The sequence below is a fragment of the Hyposmocoma kahamanoa genome, unplaced genomic scaffold (assembly GCF_003589595.1).
Source record: "Hyposmocoma kahamanoa isolate Upper Pololo Valley unplaced genomic scaffold, ASM358959v1 224, whole genome shotgun sequence".
Lineage (NCBI taxonomy): Eukaryota > Metazoa > Arthropoda > Insecta > Lepidoptera > Cosmopterigidae > Hyposmocoma > Hyposmocoma kahamanoa.
In genome coordinates, this window is record NW_020653743.1 from 6071484 (window position 1) to 6089327 (window position 17844).

At 37.8% G+C, this 17844-nt stretch overlaps 1 protein-coding gene across 4 annotated transcripts in view; it reads right to left on the reverse strand.

Annotated features, from left to right (window-relative positions):
* LOC113228166 overlaps positions 1-17844 on the reverse strand; it is a 168871-nt gene that overhangs the window by 2725 nt on the left and 148302 nt on the right. For 2 of the 4 annotated variants that reach the window (XM_026461387.1, XM_026461390.1), the window contains 18 exons: positions 13005-13083; positions 12266-12392; positions 10449-10589; positions 9920-10121; positions 9200-9422; positions 8181-8313; positions 7482-7624; positions 7110-7260; positions 6056-6460; positions 5867-5968; positions 5275-5791; positions 4823-5169; positions 4501-4614; positions 4073-4221; positions 3696-3821; positions 3254-3373; positions 1577-1672; positions 797-885 (listed from right to left, as the gene is read on the reverse strand). In XM_026461387.1, the coding sequence (XP_026317172.1) occupies positions 797-885; positions 1577-1672; positions 3254-3373; positions 3696-3821; positions 4073-4221; positions 4501-4614; positions 4823-5169; positions 5275-5791; positions 5867-5968; positions 6056-6460; positions 7110-7260; positions 7482-7624; positions 8181-8313; positions 9200-9422; positions 9920-10121; positions 10449-10589; positions 12266-12392; positions 13005-13083 (3264 nt within the window). The remainder of the gene's footprint in view (positions 1-796; positions 886-1576; positions 1673-3253; positions 3374-3695; positions 3822-4072; positions 4222-4500; positions 4615-4822; positions 5170-5274; positions 5792-5866; positions 5969-6055; positions 6461-7109; positions 7261-7481; positions 7625-8180; positions 8314-9199; positions 9423-9919; positions 10122-10448; positions 10590-12265; positions 12393-13004; positions 13084-17844) is intronic. The other 2 variants (XM_026461388.1, XM_026461389.1) reach the window with 2 other exon arrangements.

Genomic DNA, 17844 nt, shown 5'->3' on the forward strand with positions numbered 1-17844 from the left:
TTTATTTATTTATTTATTTATTTATTTATTTATTTATTTATTTATTTCAGGGAACTAGGACCCATAGATACATACCTTACAGACTAACATACATATAATATAACAATAATATAATAAAACAATAACAGAAATATTAAATAAATACCTTGCGGACTAATCATAAATACAATATAACATGATAATATACATATAACACTATTTATTTACACGTATGTACTTCGACGTGTGACGCAACGTGAGTGTCCGGTAGCCGTCCTCGGAAACGCCGGTATATGACACCCTTCGGCCAAAAGTCTTCTCTCATGAAGGTCGACAGGTGTTGAGTTGGTACTCGCACCACAAATGAACTAAAATTCACGTTGTGGCGCGACTCCAACCGCTCGACCCTCAGGTTTGCATTGGCCTTCACTCGCATGTACTCCACAATATCCGCAGACTTGGTGGAGTAATGAAGACGCGACACGTATAACAACGTCGTCGGTACCGCTGGACGCAATAAATGATTCGGGCCAGTCAGGGCGGTGCCACTAAGGTTTCGGCTGATGTTCTTCTTGCTTGTTTGATGTTGTAATGCTTGCATTAATCTGCTTGGCGGCAGAACCCTTTCACAAAGAGTTCTAATGCTTCTAAAACGTACGATCACACATATTTTTATCATACCAGGGGTAGGATTCGTCATATCAAATTATTATGGTCCTTCGAGTCGTATAGGTGTCTTTTTTTTTTTATATATATATAATAGACACACGCGAAGCTTTTTATTAAATTATTAATTGCAAAGGAATACAATACTCACCAAAAGTGGAGGCATGGGGACAATCCGGCCTCTGACAGTATACGTTAGCGCGATATTGTTGGAAGTCTCCGCCCATAAGAGTGTCCAATCTGTAAAAGAAACAAAGACCGTCAAACACGAAAACTGTATAATCAAGACCACTGTCATACCAAATAAATAAATATATATCAGATCAGATCATCACATATGTTGCTCTTATCTCGATAAGTAATTAAAGCACTCGTGTTATGGAAATCACCATTATCTGGAAATCACAAACACTTAGCCCCAAAACAATATAGAAAAGTTAGTTTGCTACATTGACCCGGACGAGAGAACCCAGGACCTCAGAGATGGCGACACCATGAAAATCGGTGTGCAAGCCACTCGACCACGCAGGTAGTCTAAATTACCTGATTTCACATTTCAAGTTGGTTATGCTAGAAATAATATTGTAAAGTCATTATACGATTATCACTAATTCTAACAATAAAGTTTTAACTTCAGTTTCACGTGTGGATACAGTGGGCTTGGTTTGCTGGAAAAAGTGAAAGACAATGGTAACGCAACGCAACAAGTAATGGAAATAAAGGTCGACAGCGAAATAGGGTAGATAGGTATGTCTATTCTTAAAGCTGTCATTTTGCCGCAGTGGGTTGGCACCCATGACCATGGAGCATGTTAATGTTTCCGAAATATCGGGAAAATAAAAAGAAATCAAGGAATGCAACCTGTAATTAGTGACAATCAATTTTGAAAAGTTAATTTGGTAAAAGGAATACTTAAAGAAATTTTTCTTACCTTTCGTGTCTCGCTGTGTGTTGCACGAATCTAGTTTTGTCACAAAAGGAGTATCCACAGTCTTTCCTAGTGCAGTGGAAATGGGTTTGGTGTTCTCTGTAAATAGAAAATATAGGCGTATCATTCTATGATCAAATACTTTCAGTGTCACAAGTGTCTTGGAAACTACTTTGATGCTGTTAGCACTGGGTCCACAAGAGTCGATTTTAAACACATTTTTATTTCTTCTCATTCATTTCTTTAAGGGTCCTTTTTAACAGCTTTCATATTTCCTAAAGTAATTCTTTTCCTTTCTTCCTTCCTACCTTTCTGTTTTTTAAACGTTGCTTTTGTTGTTAGTAGAAGTAGGAGCTTCTTGTGAAAGTACTGTTACAACACCTATGTTCGACACAAAGCAGTTCCTAATGTGAACGTTACTGCGTTTCTAGTTTAAATGGTAAGAGAGCTCGTGATACTGGTGCCTGGTGGCACATAGAACTTATATATGTCTGGTTTATATTTCAGGGTGACGGATGCAGTGGCAGTGCCCCTCAGGGGGCCTACCACAACCATTAAAACAATATTATTCTAACTTTACATTGACTTTTCGTACCATAACGCGCTTAAAGTAAGCTTATTGTAATGTTAAAACTATGGTGTTTTATTGGCAGCTTTGGACTATTCATTCACTCAGTTCGTACTATGACGCGACTTCAACTTTAAAGTACCTAATATTGCCCTTATGTCAAATTTAGTAATCGTATAATAGTTGCAATGGAAACAATATTATTTTCAGTTTTGTTGTCTTAATATTGATTTGTAATGATTAAGAGTTAAGTTGAACTTATTTATTTACATATCTCTTCAGTATTTTGTTTATTTTTTATTTATTAGCACATAGTAAATATTTTTTCGTTAAATAAAAATACGCGATGTTTATTTCGTAAAATTATAACAGCGCCATCTATATGCTCCTTGGCGAAACTAACAATTGACATTAGACTATAGTTCCTAATTCACTACGTGACTATCAAGACTCAGCTTGTTTTATTTATTTTTCTTCAATAAAATGCGGAATAATTATTGAAAACAACGTAATTTTATTAGATTTTATTATTACATACTTTTCTTTTTTAACAGTCAAAATTTGAATTCCATTAAGTACTTAAACATTATACTACGACAAGACGATTCGGAATATCAAAAATGAAAGAGATGGCGTCCACATAACGTTATCTCTTTTCTATTTTTAGTGAGGAATAGACAATATTGGGAAATCATTCGTTCTTTCCATTGACTTACAACTTGTTCTTTCAATCACTTTTGCAATAATACATTACTTGGTTGACAGGTTCGTTATGGTACGAATATGAGTAATATTATAATAAGCTTACATTGAAATAAGATTGTTTTTGGAAAGGTTATGGTAGGCCCCCAGGCCTTTGCTTAATTGCGACTTAAAGCTCTGATTGGCACTCCAACTATTATAGGAAGTCTCATCGCTTACCATCAGGCGAAGGACCTGTTGGACCCGAAACTTGATACACTTGATTTAGTACAGTTTACATCGCAGCATTCTAAACAGGAGTCAGTTGTTAATCTCTATCACTAAAAAGTGGTTCTAAAATAACAGATTTCAACAAAGTGTTTTGAAGTATAAAGAGGAGACGTTCATAGCAAAGAGAATTAGATCCTTACCTATAACCACAGTGTTGGTAAGCGCAGTCTTCGTTGAACCTGAAGCGAAGATAACCTTCAGGAATGGGCTCGTCCTTCATCACGCGCATGTGGGGCCCCCGCGTTGAATGCGTGCGCCTTCTGCAGTAAAAGTGAGAATTAGTATTGAACAAGTTTGGTCATATTTTATTTTCAGGTCTTAATTTGGTTCTCTTGAAGTTACGATAATAGTATTGTAGACAAAACTATGGAATTTGGCTATACGCCACGTCCATCTTGCAGCAAAAATGACAATGGGGGGTCACATAGGCCGCAGAACCGATGACTGGCCGAGTAGAAGAGTGCTGGAGTGGAGACTGAACAGTGGGTGACTAAAGGCTGAACAAGAACTAGATCCTGCAGCAGTTTTGTCAAATACGTTTTGTGGTGGTATAACAAAGCGAGTAAATAAAAGTCTACTTACGATTTGGCGATCATTTCGGCCTCTTTATCTAGACCCGGTGGTAGACCATGTCCTTGGAGAAGACTTTGTTCCAGAAGCAGTTCTGGTGGGTACAGCATGGTGGGATACAAGGGGAAAGCGGAACCGCTGAAATTTAAAAAGAACGGATTTATTTTAATAAGATCTTGAGTATCTTCCTTTGGCTTTAAAAAACTTAAAATAGGCCTAAAAATTAAATTCCACGGTTGACAAATGTTTCAACCGATGAGACAGAAATGACTGAATGGTTACCGAGTGCTTGAAGATAAATAGATTATTAGGTCAGATAGAAATGGAATAATCAGTCGACTAAATGATATTAAGATGATATGAGGCAGTGAAAAATTTAAAATTCTTACCCTTGCGAGAAAAGAGCCACCTGCGCCAGTCCTGGAAGACCGGCCAACGAGGCGGTGTATTGCTGCTGCATCTTTAGCTGATCCTGGAGGCTACCTTTGCGTCCACCTGCTAGGTACTGCTGGAGAAGTAGACTTTGGACTGCTTGTACCTAAGAAGAAACATAAACCATTACTATCCCCACAATACTTTCTATAATATCCACGTTATCTTTAATGGTTTAGGTAAAACACGAGGAAACTTGTGTGTCGTAGAAAATTAATTATGTTTTCAGTCTTCACTTAATAACCTCCCTTAAAATGTATCTCTATACGCCTCCTAAAATGAATCGTTATATTTCATAAGAATATTGTAAGGTGTGCTGTTTAATATCACCATAGACTTAAACAAATAAGGTTTAGAGGTATTAGAATAAATTGATTTTACGTACTTGTTCAGCAGGATTCGGTGGTCTCTGGCTCGGCGATGGAGCCTGACTGGTGGAAGCTGATGATGCAGTAGATGGCAGTATCGAGATTTCGGGATATTCCCTCTCCAACGTCTCCTGTTACAACGGAACACTGTTATATTGACAAGAACGAACTTAAAATCTAAACAATTTTGGAACTAAATTCAAAAGACAAGATAGAAACAAGCGGCAGACTGTAATTACCAGCAAATCTCATTTCAGGGCAAGGTTTTTTTACACCTTTGTGATTAAAAAGCACGCAAATAATAATCTAAGAATTTTGGTAAAATTTTATCACACTCACCTTAGTAGCGGCTAATCCAATTGGTCCAGTGTCCATAGCATTGCTATGCTTCTTCACCATGTGGCTAAATAAGAGCTTCAGGTCCACATAAGCCTGACTGCAGTGTGGGCAGTGGTAATGAAGATTCATTCCCCCAGCATTCTTGTTCAACGGACAAGTCTGGTCATGACAGGACGGTGGGATCGTAGGACCAGATGTCTTCGGAAGGTCATAAATTTTCTTGTCAAAGTCCATTCGAGGTTTCATATCCTTCGAAGGCGAAGCGTCGTAAATGCTCCGGGGGGATGGTGATGATGTATTGCTTCTGAGATGAGACGATGGGTAAAACGTCCCCGTCGCTTTTACTACTGAAATGAAGAATTCGTTGGATCAAAATATCAAGGAGTACCTGACCAGATAAATTACAAACACGATGTAAGTAGACTAAAGATGTAGAAGAAAAGAAAACTCACCCGAAACACTGTCTTGTTCGCGATCAAATTCACTCTTAATCGAGAAATTTGTCGGTGTATATGATTCGTTAGGTTCCTTTAATGAACTTATACTGTCAGCTGATGCTCTTTCCTTAAGAGAGTAGTCTTTGGCTTCCTCAAAGGACCTCTCTTGGTCTTCACTCTTAATCACCGGGGTGCCCCTTCCATGTTTGTGTGTTGCTAAGGCAGAATACTGTGTCAAAATTGCTGGACAACTATTCCCTTGCGCACAATGGAAGTGGGCCCTTAACTGGTTCTTAAAGCAACTCTTTCCTCCACATTGATCGAAAGATGAGAAGTAATCAAACCCTTCTACAAGAGGGCTTATTGAATGTGACTCTCGCATGTGAGTTTCCATGATAATGTGAGTTTCTCCAGAAAAGCTGCAGTTGAAGCAATGAAGATGCAGTCTAGTCATTCTCAATTGACAGTTCGGGTAAGACTGACAGCAGGCATCAGGAGTCGTGAACACTTCAAAGTGCTGGAACTTGATACGCTGTGGAATAATTAATTGAGTTTTAGTGGCAGTTTGTAACAAACACTTGGACAGCTCTATTGTGATGTTACTTACCGGGAATTCTTCTACCGTTGTGATCACAGGGGCTGGTATAACAGGTGGGAGTTGGTTACTTTTCGGTAGTTTAAAAGACGTAAATATAGCTTGAGGAGTGACCTGAAAAAGAAAACAAATTGTTTCAAAATACATACAATACAAGGCAGTATAAAGCTTGTTACCCTGATACATGGTATAATTACTTACATTGTCAGTCCAAACTTCTACTACACGATTCTTCGGTGGTCTTCCTCTCTTCCTACTAAACATTTCGTCTAAAGAACTTGATGGGTTTATTTGTTGAGGAACAACTCCAGAATTTGGACCAAGATTCAGTTGAGCTTGAAGATTTGGATTCAATTGAGAAGCTAAGTTTGGAGTCATTTGAGCTAATTGTGCCAAGTTTGGCGGGAGGTTTGGTAAATTTGGAACTTGACCGAGCTGAGCTGCCATATTGGGGTGAAGTTGAGCTGAGAGTTGAGGCGTAAAGTTGGGAGCGAATCTCGCCGCTAGATTCGGAGACATAGGGCTTAGAATTGCATGTTGACGGTGATGTTCTAGACGCCTGAACGGGTGTTCCTCTGATGAGAGAATGACTGCTCCACAGTTTTCCTGAAAGTATTATTTGTTCGATTAAGTAAAAGTAATGCTATAATTATTAATACAAAGATCGAAACGAACATTAAGAAAAAAATCCTTTGGTCTGGCTGGATTCGAACTAACGTCTTATTTCGTTTCTATGTACTTGATGCAGAGCTTTGTTTTTGGTTTTTAACGACTTGTTTGCCGTAGCGCCAACTGTGAGAAATATTTTTTTTCACTCAGCTAGCTACCTTTACAGCTATCAGCAGCTGACAACAGATGTCTCTTTAATAAATTATTAATCTCCCTAATCTGGGCGTAGCGTTTGGTACGGTTTGCTGGAAGACGTTTTTCTTACTGTGTGATCTTTGTATTAATAATTATAACAAATTAGAGACGCAATTTCACAAATATAATTAAATATCATAGTGGTCAAACGTTGTGGCATACAATAAAAACTTAAAAATTACAAAATCAATGTTGTCAAATCAGTAAGATAATAATACTAGCTCATTTTAACAAAGGTTGGCAAACATTATGTTGTCGTGTACGAGCCACTGTTATTCCTAGCACAGTGTCATGACGGTCAATCTAAACCAACCTATGATATTTATGTTGACCTATTCTTTGACGTCTTTGATTTTTTCCCGGAATACCTTTTAACTTAAAGAATACTAACCCAAGTACAATGATAATGCGTGATATCTCTGATGTGTTGACAAGCGGAGTTGTTGCAGGGATTGTGCCGGGTGTACGTCACAAAGTAAGCATCTGTTACTTGATTCTGCTGCTCGTGCTCCATTACGTGTTTTGTCATTGTATTATGGCAACTGAAAGCAGGAAAAAGAACTTTGTTTAATAGTTATAATAATTATAAAACGAAACTATGTTCTGTTGAAACATAGCTTTTGCAAGAAAAACACTTGCACTGTAAATCCTTGCAGTTGCGTTTCTATCCGTGGGATATTAAACACTCTCCGCCAGCTTTACCGCTGGAATAAATAAACAGCCAAACGTATTAAGAACTTAATAAATACTGCACTTAACTCACCTATGAGCCATCTTACATCCATCAGCGAGGCAGTGGTAGTGCTTGTTGAAGGCACTGCATTTGTTGCATTTATCTTCAGCCTCTTTGCCCCCATTGAAAGTTTCTATATATTTGCGAGATACTTCCTCCACTAATACTGGATTCTGAATCAAGAAATGTTTGTTATTGAATAAATTTTAATTAGTAACATCTATGGTCCACGTGCTGATCGACGGAATGTTAATGATGGGTAGTATGTGATGAAACGCTATTCAAAAAGGTGAAATATAATTTTACGTAACTAATTATATTAAATTAGCTACACAACTTCCGAAATAACTCGTACTAATAATGTCTTCATTCTAACAATCTATGCTTCTAATAGTAGTGTCGAGTCGGAAGCGCGACAAATTGTCCCATCGAGTTTTTTATTCTCCGTAAAATTTTTGATATCATACTTAACACCTTAATTGGCCGTATCATTCTTCATAACTGCATACGGTATTTTAAGACGTAATGTATTAGATATGGTACTTAGAGATGCGGGCATAAGTGTAATTAAGAAATTAGAAACATTGACGAAATGTGATTTTTATGGTGTTTACTTTAGACATGGATCAATTTCTTTTTATAAAAAATGTCTTAAAACACAAATTTAAAAACAGAAGAGAAAAGGTACATTGTAGACACAAAAAAACCAGGTATAGAAATGATACTTACAAAAGGGTAAGAGAAGTCCCCATCGAGCATAGAGTTGGAGACATCGTCGTCGGTGTGAAGGTTGCTCGGTGAGTACATGGTTAAGTCAGCCCCTTGTTGAAGCAGAGCAGATTGAATCACTGACGTTGGTAAGCTGCGAAACGGAGATTGGCATAAAATTAAGACGACAAATAGCTGACAAAAAAACAAATAAAAACAAGATTGATGTTACTAAAGTTCATGATAAAGATAGTGATGACATGTATGGTGATAGACAACCATATCCTAGATCCATCGAGTATATAACCAGAAATAGAGACGAAATAAGGGCTACATATTCCTGGTTACACATTAGCGATACAGCTCTTATATATATCAACTCCCGTTTGCACTGAAATATAGACAGGCCAACTACTGACCTGTGCGTACGTCTCCGTATGTTCCAAAAAATATTCTGTATTTATTGTAATAAAGATTATTATCTTTAACAATGCCGTGCTGTTCTATTCGGTGGTGTGGGAAAAACAGCAAAACATCTAATTACAAAACAAACGGAATCACATTTCATCGGTAATTAAATATTATATGTAATTTTGCAATTTTCGTACATTATAGCAAAGCTCAAGTTAACTGGTCGATTTGAAGTGAAACAGTTGACGACACCCATTGACGACACCCGTCAATTGTTTCGAACTCGGGCTAGCCAATCGGAGCGCAGTTGTCACAGTAATGATATGGCAGAATAGTTTTCAAACAAATTAAATGACATTTCGTCTCTATTTCTGGTTATATACTCGATGCCTAGATCTTACCGTAATGAAGACACCAATAAAATTTCTATAATGACTTTTGAATTTTGAACTGGATGGACGGATGACCTGGTAAGGGTGGCGGGTAACCGATGGATACACGTTGCATCTGACCGGCTAGTCTGGCAATCTTTGGGGGAGGACTATGTTCAGCAGTGGACGTCTTCTGGCTGACATATGAATGACTTTTGAATTAAGTTGTATAGGACAAAAAAATTATAACATACGTACCCGAAAGTCATCTCCTGTTCTTTTCGCTCATGTTTCCTCTTATGAGTGAATATTTGACTACTAGAATGCAGCACATAGTTGCAATGCGGTCTGATGCAGTGGATGTGGTTGCACGTGCGGCTGAATCTGCAGTCGCGGTACGGACAGGCTTCGTTCTTCATATACTTCTTGAATCCGTCTTTGGAGAGAGCCTCATCTTTTATGTGATAGGTTTTGTGTTTTTCTGTGGGAAATTTACAATTTGTAATAAAATGCCAAACTCCGAGATAGAATTTATAGAAGAATAACGTGCTAAAGCGCTAAAACACCGGTTATAAAAGCAGAACTCAATTATAAAGATAAAACTTTTTAAGAGGATTTGATCGAAAATGGCTGACACGTCTCACTTCACCCCCCTCCGTGAAACTCTTAGAACAATAAATGCTTACAAAACTAACGAAAAAACTCAAACCGGGATTCAAACCCACGACCTAATGCTTGAGAGGCGGCAGATCAAACCGTTAGGCTGCCACGGCTGTTGTGAAATTTACCATTAGTTTTGGGTGAAGGAAAACGTCGTGATGAAACCTGCACGTCGACAAAGGTTCGGTGTCCAGCAGTGGGACATATAAATGGGTTGATGATGATATTAAAAAATCAATCCCCGTTAGTCAAAATCGCCAAAACGACAATTTTAATCTCTCCTATCTTTGGCCCAAAAATACCCAGTTCTATACTTACCCATATCTGCCTTATTTTTAAAAGTATAAGTGCATCCGGGCCTACGGCAATGGAAGTGCGTAGTCCGTTGTCCAGCAAACACGCAGTGTGGTGCAGAGCAGCTTTCGGTTGCCCTGAACCGCTGGAACCCTTCCTGCAGGATCGCAGAGTCCTTGCGGTGATAGTTTGCATGCATTTGCACGTCTGACGTTGATATGTACACCTGAAACATTGGAGATAGTTATAATTGAATACATCCAATCAATACAAGTGCCAGTCAAAAACGTTGCTTTCCTACTATCTTCTTTTTCAATATTAAAGTGAGTATCGAACAGTAAACTAAACAGTGAATTCCTTGAATTCCTCCTCAGTGTGCTTGATTCTCTTAGTAAGATTCATAAGGTATTGAAAAACACGCACACACTCCACAGTGCATTTTATGTCATCAATATGTTCTGCCAAATTGTTGAGTAAATGAAAGACCTACATTTCTATATTTGTCTCTTTCTCTCTTCATTGTCTCTCTACCCGTTACTTTAATTAATCTTACCTTATCACATCCGTCCTGGATGCAGTGGTAATGAGTCTGGCTCCTGTTGTGTGGACAGTCAGAGAATCTCTCGGAGCAGTCGTCCAAGGGAGAGTATCGCATGAAGCCGTGGGCTAAAGATTCGTCGCGTTTCTTGTGCCACTGTAAGGAAAAAATATACATTCAATACGGGTATATGAACGACAATAGACTAACGTGGTAGAGAAGACACGTGTCTAATGGGCCGTATTTGGGTAGATAATGAACGAATGTGGTCCCAAAATGAATTTCAAAAGGCGTAGTTACTTTTAGACTCCGAAATATAGGCGTTAGTTGTATTACCACTCGTTTTTTCTGTTTTCAGCCGAGGAAATTAGTTCTTTCTAATTTTACCACGTGCTGAGGTCAAAAAGTCTCAGCAAAATTTTAGTCTACATATGCTCAAATGAATCGTTACGTTAATGAGTTTAAAATGTTGGTCACCAGCGATAATAGATTTTAGTTCTTCTTAAGACTGTTAGAGATAAAGATAAAGATAAAGATCGATTTATTTGCGTGTTTATAGGCGTTGTACAATTTGCCCTATCTACTAAATAAATATTGCGGTCTCCATCAAGGCCAGAGGTTCTATACTTATAAGACGATTGTCCATAATAACTACATGTACTCTATTTACTGCACTAAAATATCCATTTCTCCATCCTGAATCAAATGTTGCCTGTTCTTAATTGTAACTGGTTAATGCTAAATAATAATATATTTACAAGGCTATACTTGACTGTAAATTTGTATAGGCTATAAGAACATGCACAAGGTGCCTTATTTCATTACATTTAATTCAAGAAAATATGTATGACAGTTTTTGCGGCTTATTTCTTAATCCTGTTAGTGAAGTTCGATGACCAAGTTCAATGTCTTTTATGGTATATTAAATTACATGCCCAATTTTTTGTCATTTCTATAAGTATTCGGCGTATGCTAGTCGGTCGCGGGCTAGAATTCATGACTTGAGCTGTATTAGCATTATGTTTGATTTCCAGTGGATTCAAACATAATGCCATTGTCAGTACATACAGGTACCTCATCGTAGTTACCACCCGCATTAACCAGCACACAGGCTATTCCAAAAGAACGTAACAAAATTGTACTGTACATATGTGCATTAGTTTTCGAGATAAGTCGAAGGAGCTAGCTATACTTTATTGCAGTGATACTACTATTCACGTCTCATGTGACTTAACTTTAACTTAACACTTTAACAGCGTGTCTCAACTTTGCTTGATTCTTCTAAAAATCTTTTATGTTACCTGAATTTTATTTTACCGTGCTTGTCTTGTGAAATTTCATTCGACTTAAAATTCGACGAGCTCTTTCTCTGAACTCTTGTAAGCAACAGATCACAACTTATCTTCTTGCGCAAAGTTCATTCACTCTTTAAGTATTTCTATCTTTGATTGTTTGAAGTTCTCCATTCATTCTTTATAATCTGTTTATTTACTATTGATGTAATATATGATTACGTCTATATTGTGGGTATGTATTTTTTATCTCGCTTTACAAGTACATGAATTTGTATTACCTACCTGTATTTGTAGCTGTATTTGTCAGTTTTTTTATATGTTCCATGTAGCAATCGTTGTGGTTATTGAAATCATGTACATTTTTAAAGGAAATTTGTGAATAATTTGGGTTTGTATTCGTACAAGTATCCCATAGAAAGTACGCTTTTGCCCAAATTGCAGGCATTGTGCAGTTCTATGTGGCAAAGTTTTTTTGGGAAAAAGTTTTTCAAATATCTTTTTTATTCTAGTATTACAACTATTTCAAATACATCATACCTTGAAGTGTCTGATCATTTCCTCCTTCTTGCAAAAGACCCTGGCGGTGCAGTCCATGCAGTGGAAGTGCTCCCGGTACCCGAGGTCTTTGCAGTACGACGAACCACATTCTAGTGTTGAGCTGTACCTGTTACAAAATGAATAACGTGTTATTAAGATGTATTAAGTCTACACTTTGTAGAGTTTCTTATTAGAGTTCAATAAGGTGAGCTTTACGTATACTACTTTATCCACCCGAGTTCTTAGTGATTTGTCGTTGTTGTTCTATATATATTTATTATCTTTGGATGACGCTTTTTCATACAGTCATCTTCAGTTTTAACCTAATGTGTTCTTGTTTGAAATATATGGGTCAGGAAAGGAGAATTTTCCATAGGCGCTGCCTAAGTATAATAATAATAATAAATTTTCTCACTTTGTGTCAACCCATGCATATCTGCTCATGATAGCATAAGTACCTACATATTGTGAGGAATTTATTGTAATATTATGCCTATATCGTGCCTCACAGGACTAACGGACATAACATAGGGACGAAATTAATTTAAAAACATGAAATTCCCAATTGACCTAAGTAAATAAAGGGGACGAAATATGGTGTGATTCTGTTTGTAACTAAACACCTCACTAAGATCTATATTCCCTCCATTGTATAACAATGAAAATATTTTTAATAACCTCTCTCGAGATCCAACGAGCGTAAAATAAGGTGTCAATTAGAGTTAACCGCGTTAATTACCTTTTAACGTATCTGGAGTAATCTAGAGTAGTTTGTAGGGAGTTTTTGTTGCTCAAATGGTTTAACGCTGACAAGAGGCCTGGAACAAAGAAAACATAGATTGAGTACATAAAATATAAACATAAAACACACGAGACTTTAGATGCCCAACTTTGCGATACGAGTGTTTTTGTAAACAGAGAAAAGGATAAATACTAGGGGACAAGAGGTAATTAATATCTTCCTTGTGAATCTTTTTAGAAATATAGATGACGAAGTTTTCTTCTACGGCAACAATCTGTCCATTAAAATAGGTATAACAATAAATGACACCTATGTGTGACATCTAGTGAGCTTCAGTTAGTGGTGGGAGTCATGATAAAAATCAATATGCAATTTAATTTTCTTTTTTTAATTTAAATTTCGAGTGTCACCGAACCGAATATTCTACTACAATAATATAACACGTAACATTTTCTACATTTACCAGGCCGGGAATTGAACCTGGGACCTCAGAGATGACGACAAAGTCGACGGAGGTTTCCGTGTATCGCAGTCTAATTAGAAACCCAACCGTAAAATAACCTAAGTAGAAAATTCAATATTTCCGTTGAAAAAAATATTCTAATCATTAAGGCCGAACATAACAAAAACACTATGCTAATAAGTGAGGAAACAACAAAGTAACGATACGTTTTCCGTCAAAAGTTATTCTTTTGTTTGGCCCCGAATCACCATCATGCATCATGTTGGGCGAACAATGTGGCTCACTAAAGATATTTTGGATTCCCAGAGATCAACCCATGTACTATGGGAAGATTTTTTTATACCAATTCAATTTTTTCACCGTGCGATAGATAAATGTGTGGTGGGCGGAGAATGTAATCATACGTCAAAATTGCTTTTATCACATGAAAATCATAAAAATAATACGAACTAAATGGAACAAATTATGTATTATTATGTGACCTTTTTCCTGAAAAGTTGCCGAGTGAAGTTTGCAGATACGGCCTTATTACACCTATTATACCTTGGTGTAATAAGGCCACATGTGCACACATAATATACATATAGGCTAAAAACCAGGCGGACAAAATATGATCACGTGAAAAATTCTGACAATAATGTCATTGTCGAATTGGCTTGTGATAGCTATATTAAATATAGGGGTAGTGAAAGCCCGCAAACCACTTGGTGCTTGAATGTTTTCTTCTTAAACTCTGGAATGGATAAAGATAACAGACAAAAATCAATTTATACCTACAGTTGTAAAGTAACTGCTAATTACACAAGACAAATAGAACAAAATACAATACACTAATAGAGGGGGGCTTGGTGTTTCTCTGATGGACCGTCAATGAAGTCTTGCGTCAGAGAACTAAAGTGACAAACGTAGCATAAGCTTAAGTGGCAGTGGGCCAGACATGATTGCAGCTGATGGGCGGCGGAGCTGACCTGTTCTAGAGTGGTGACCATGTCAAGGACGCCCTCTGGCAAGATGGACGGACAATCTGAGAAAAGTGGCCGGCAGCGGTTGGACGCGGGCGGCACGAGGCCTGGGGAGGTGGCGTGCTCAAGAGGAGGCTTATGTCCAGCAGTGGATGTATTTATGCTGATTATGAATTTAGAGGGAGGTATTGTGCACTGTACACAAGTGAATATATGAATTCTTCCAAAATACACATCAATGAAGTAAATGGCACTGCATGCTTGAAATAGCCGACCTCGGGCAAAAACGCACTAAGAAGTATATTTCGGAGTTCCTATTTAAGCCAGCCATTAGAAGAAGAAACCTCTGCTGGTCATAGACACGCACAAAAAGTAAGGCTCCTAACTAGCATTATAAACGTAACTAACACCATATTATCGGAATGTTACACATAATAATTACTCCAAATAATGACCTGCAATTTCCACTTTCACCCGTTCATGACTATCCCCTTAAGCAATACGATCATTTCATTTGCGCTGAGTTTTTTAGTTCAGTACAGTCAGCGGCGTGAACTTTTATATTTATTCATTTAACCAGATTAATAGTGTATTGGATGACGGTTGGTGGTCAAGTATAGCCAAGTTACGACTATCCTATATATACATACTATTTAGTATCAGTAGAGCTCCTTGTGCAAGAGTTCGTCCAGAGAAGTTTTGCCACCTTACCTATTTCTGTCGCCAAGCAGCAATGTGAGCATTACTGCGTTCCGGTTTCAAAGGGTAAGGGTTCTAGTGAAATTACAGACACATGGGACTTGTCAACTAATGTCTCAGGGTGTCGGGCGCAGTGACAGTGCAACTCAGATCTTAGTGGTTTAAAGTTCTGAGTGGTACTGCAACTGTTAAGGACAGGCGTGTCGCTTACCACCGAGCGCACGACTTGTTCGTTCCGTCATAGTATTATAAAAATAACCCCGAACAGTGGAAATTTGGTAGTGGACTTTAGAGTCAACGGCTTAGCGGTAGCAACCGTTAGTTGTGCAAAGCACAACGGGAAGTGAACGTGCTTACAACTCCTTCATCCAATTTAGTACTAATCAGTAATGTGCAGACATTACACGATTCAAAGATTAGTGGTTCAATGATCTTTTAAAAGTGAATGAAAATCTTCTGATAAAAAAAGAATAAAAAAGATAGGAAGTTCCCACCCTAATGGATTGGTGTGATGAATTACGACCTAAATTGTCATAGAGAAGATCGATGTAAAGCAATGAGACGCAATGAAACAGACACGAGATGAAAAAGATATAAATTAGGCTATTGGTAGCAATCACGTAGCAATATTTTAAGTTACAAATTGCAGTGTGTATGTTACGTGAGGCGCACTATAAGTTTCCGAAATGAATAAGAAAAAAATACTATAAATGGTCAGAAATGAATTTATTGTTTCTCAAAAGATTCTCTGATAGCGTTAATGTACTTTTTCATACGAATGAACCGATTTTGAAAACATTTATGCCACTCCTCCGTGACAATTTCTGAAACATATTTTTCATACTAGTCAATGAAAGGTAATGAAAACGTTGACCGCGTGACTGGTTCTTAATTTTTGGAAATAAATAAAAGTCACAAGGTGCCAGGTCGTGAGTGTAAGCGGGATGGCTCATAAGTTCAACGTTGTTCACCTTCAAAAATTCATTTGTCTGTCTGGCCGTGTGAGATTTGGCATTATCGTGGTGTAAGATGATACGGTGTTTACGGTTATTTTTAAGGAGTTTGTCAATAACTTCCGGCAAACAAATGGTCGTGTACCAATCACTATTCACGGTACAACGATTCTCCAAAGCAACAGTAGCCACGTGTCCAGTTTTATTAAAAAAAGAAGCAATCATCCGCTTAGAGGCAGTTTGCACGCGCGCCACTTTGGTTAGTTTCGGCTCATCTCGAAAGACCCATACGCTAGATTGCTGCTTTGTTTTGGGATCGTAACTATAAGTCCATGTTTTGTCACCTGTTACTGTATCCCATATCAAATTTGACGCCCCTTCGTTGAATCTGGTAAGCATGGCATTGCACCAAGTGGCGCGATCCGTTTTTTGAGCCTCAGTCAAATTGTGTGGGATCCACCGAGAGCACAGCTTTTTCGCACCCAAATGTTTGTGTAGTATTGATTGTATTTGACTCATGCCTATGCCTTAAGATGCCCGAATCTCATGGTATGTCACATGCCTGTCTGTTTTGATCATACGGCGCACAGCATCGATGTTTTTGTTGTTCACAGCAGTGGACGGGCGATCATCATGAAATTCGTCACCGAGATTCACACGACCGCGTTTGAATTCTGCAAACCAGCTATAAATAGTTGTCTTGCATGGTGCTTCATCGCCTAAAGCAGTTTGAAGCGAAGCGAAGCTCCGCTGAGCTGTTATATTACACTTAAAGTCGTAGAAAATCATACTACGAAAATTTCCACGAGTTAACTCCATGGTGATGTAGACAACCAATTTCTAAAATGGACGCCACAATGTAAAAACAAGTGACAGTCAGATGAAACAAACTGTATCATACAGGAAAAGAGTTCCATTTTCAAATGTTGTAATTACTTTGTAAATATTGTTTATGTGCGAGTATGTGGCCAGTTCAGGAAACTTATAGTGCGCCCTACGTATTCAAAATTCATTACAATATAATAAGAATTACATTGTTTGATTTTAATAATTATAACTTTTTCACAGGAAAAAGAAACGGATATCAAAAGTTTGTGGAATCCATATATTTGCCAAGTATTATTGTAAACAGTTAACGGAAAGTGGGTGAAGTCCAATAAACTGGATTCATTCTTTAACTTACCAACCTTGAAGGTGATTTGATTGATGTTTGAATGAAACCACTACTAAAGTATCCTCTTTCCAACAAAAAAAAAAATATCGAAATCGGTTGACAAATATCAAAGTAGTCGCGTAACATACACACAAAGAAAAATATAGTCGAAATGACCTCCTTTTTTACTTTCGATTAAATATTTTATTGCATTTACTACACAAATAACAAACCTTAAGCGCCCAGTTACACGAGGCGAAAGATTTAGCGCGGCCGCCGCGCGGCGACCGCCCCGGTACTCCCCAATCATGTAAATTAATAGCGAATCTGAATTCTATTTACTAGGCAACAAGATATAAATTCCTCTGATTAATACAACCGCGCGGTCGCCATGCGGGCCGCCGCGTAGACCAAATTCGATATAGGCTCGCCCGCGTGCCCGGGACGCTCATTTATGTTAAAACGTAAAAGCTAAACAAATAGAACGCCCTATTTTGCGATAACAGTTAGACGCCCGCGGTCAAATGACTTACGTACCGACCACCAACCCAAAAAAGTATTTTACTGGGGACATATAAATAGATAGATGACAAGTCAAATGCTGTTT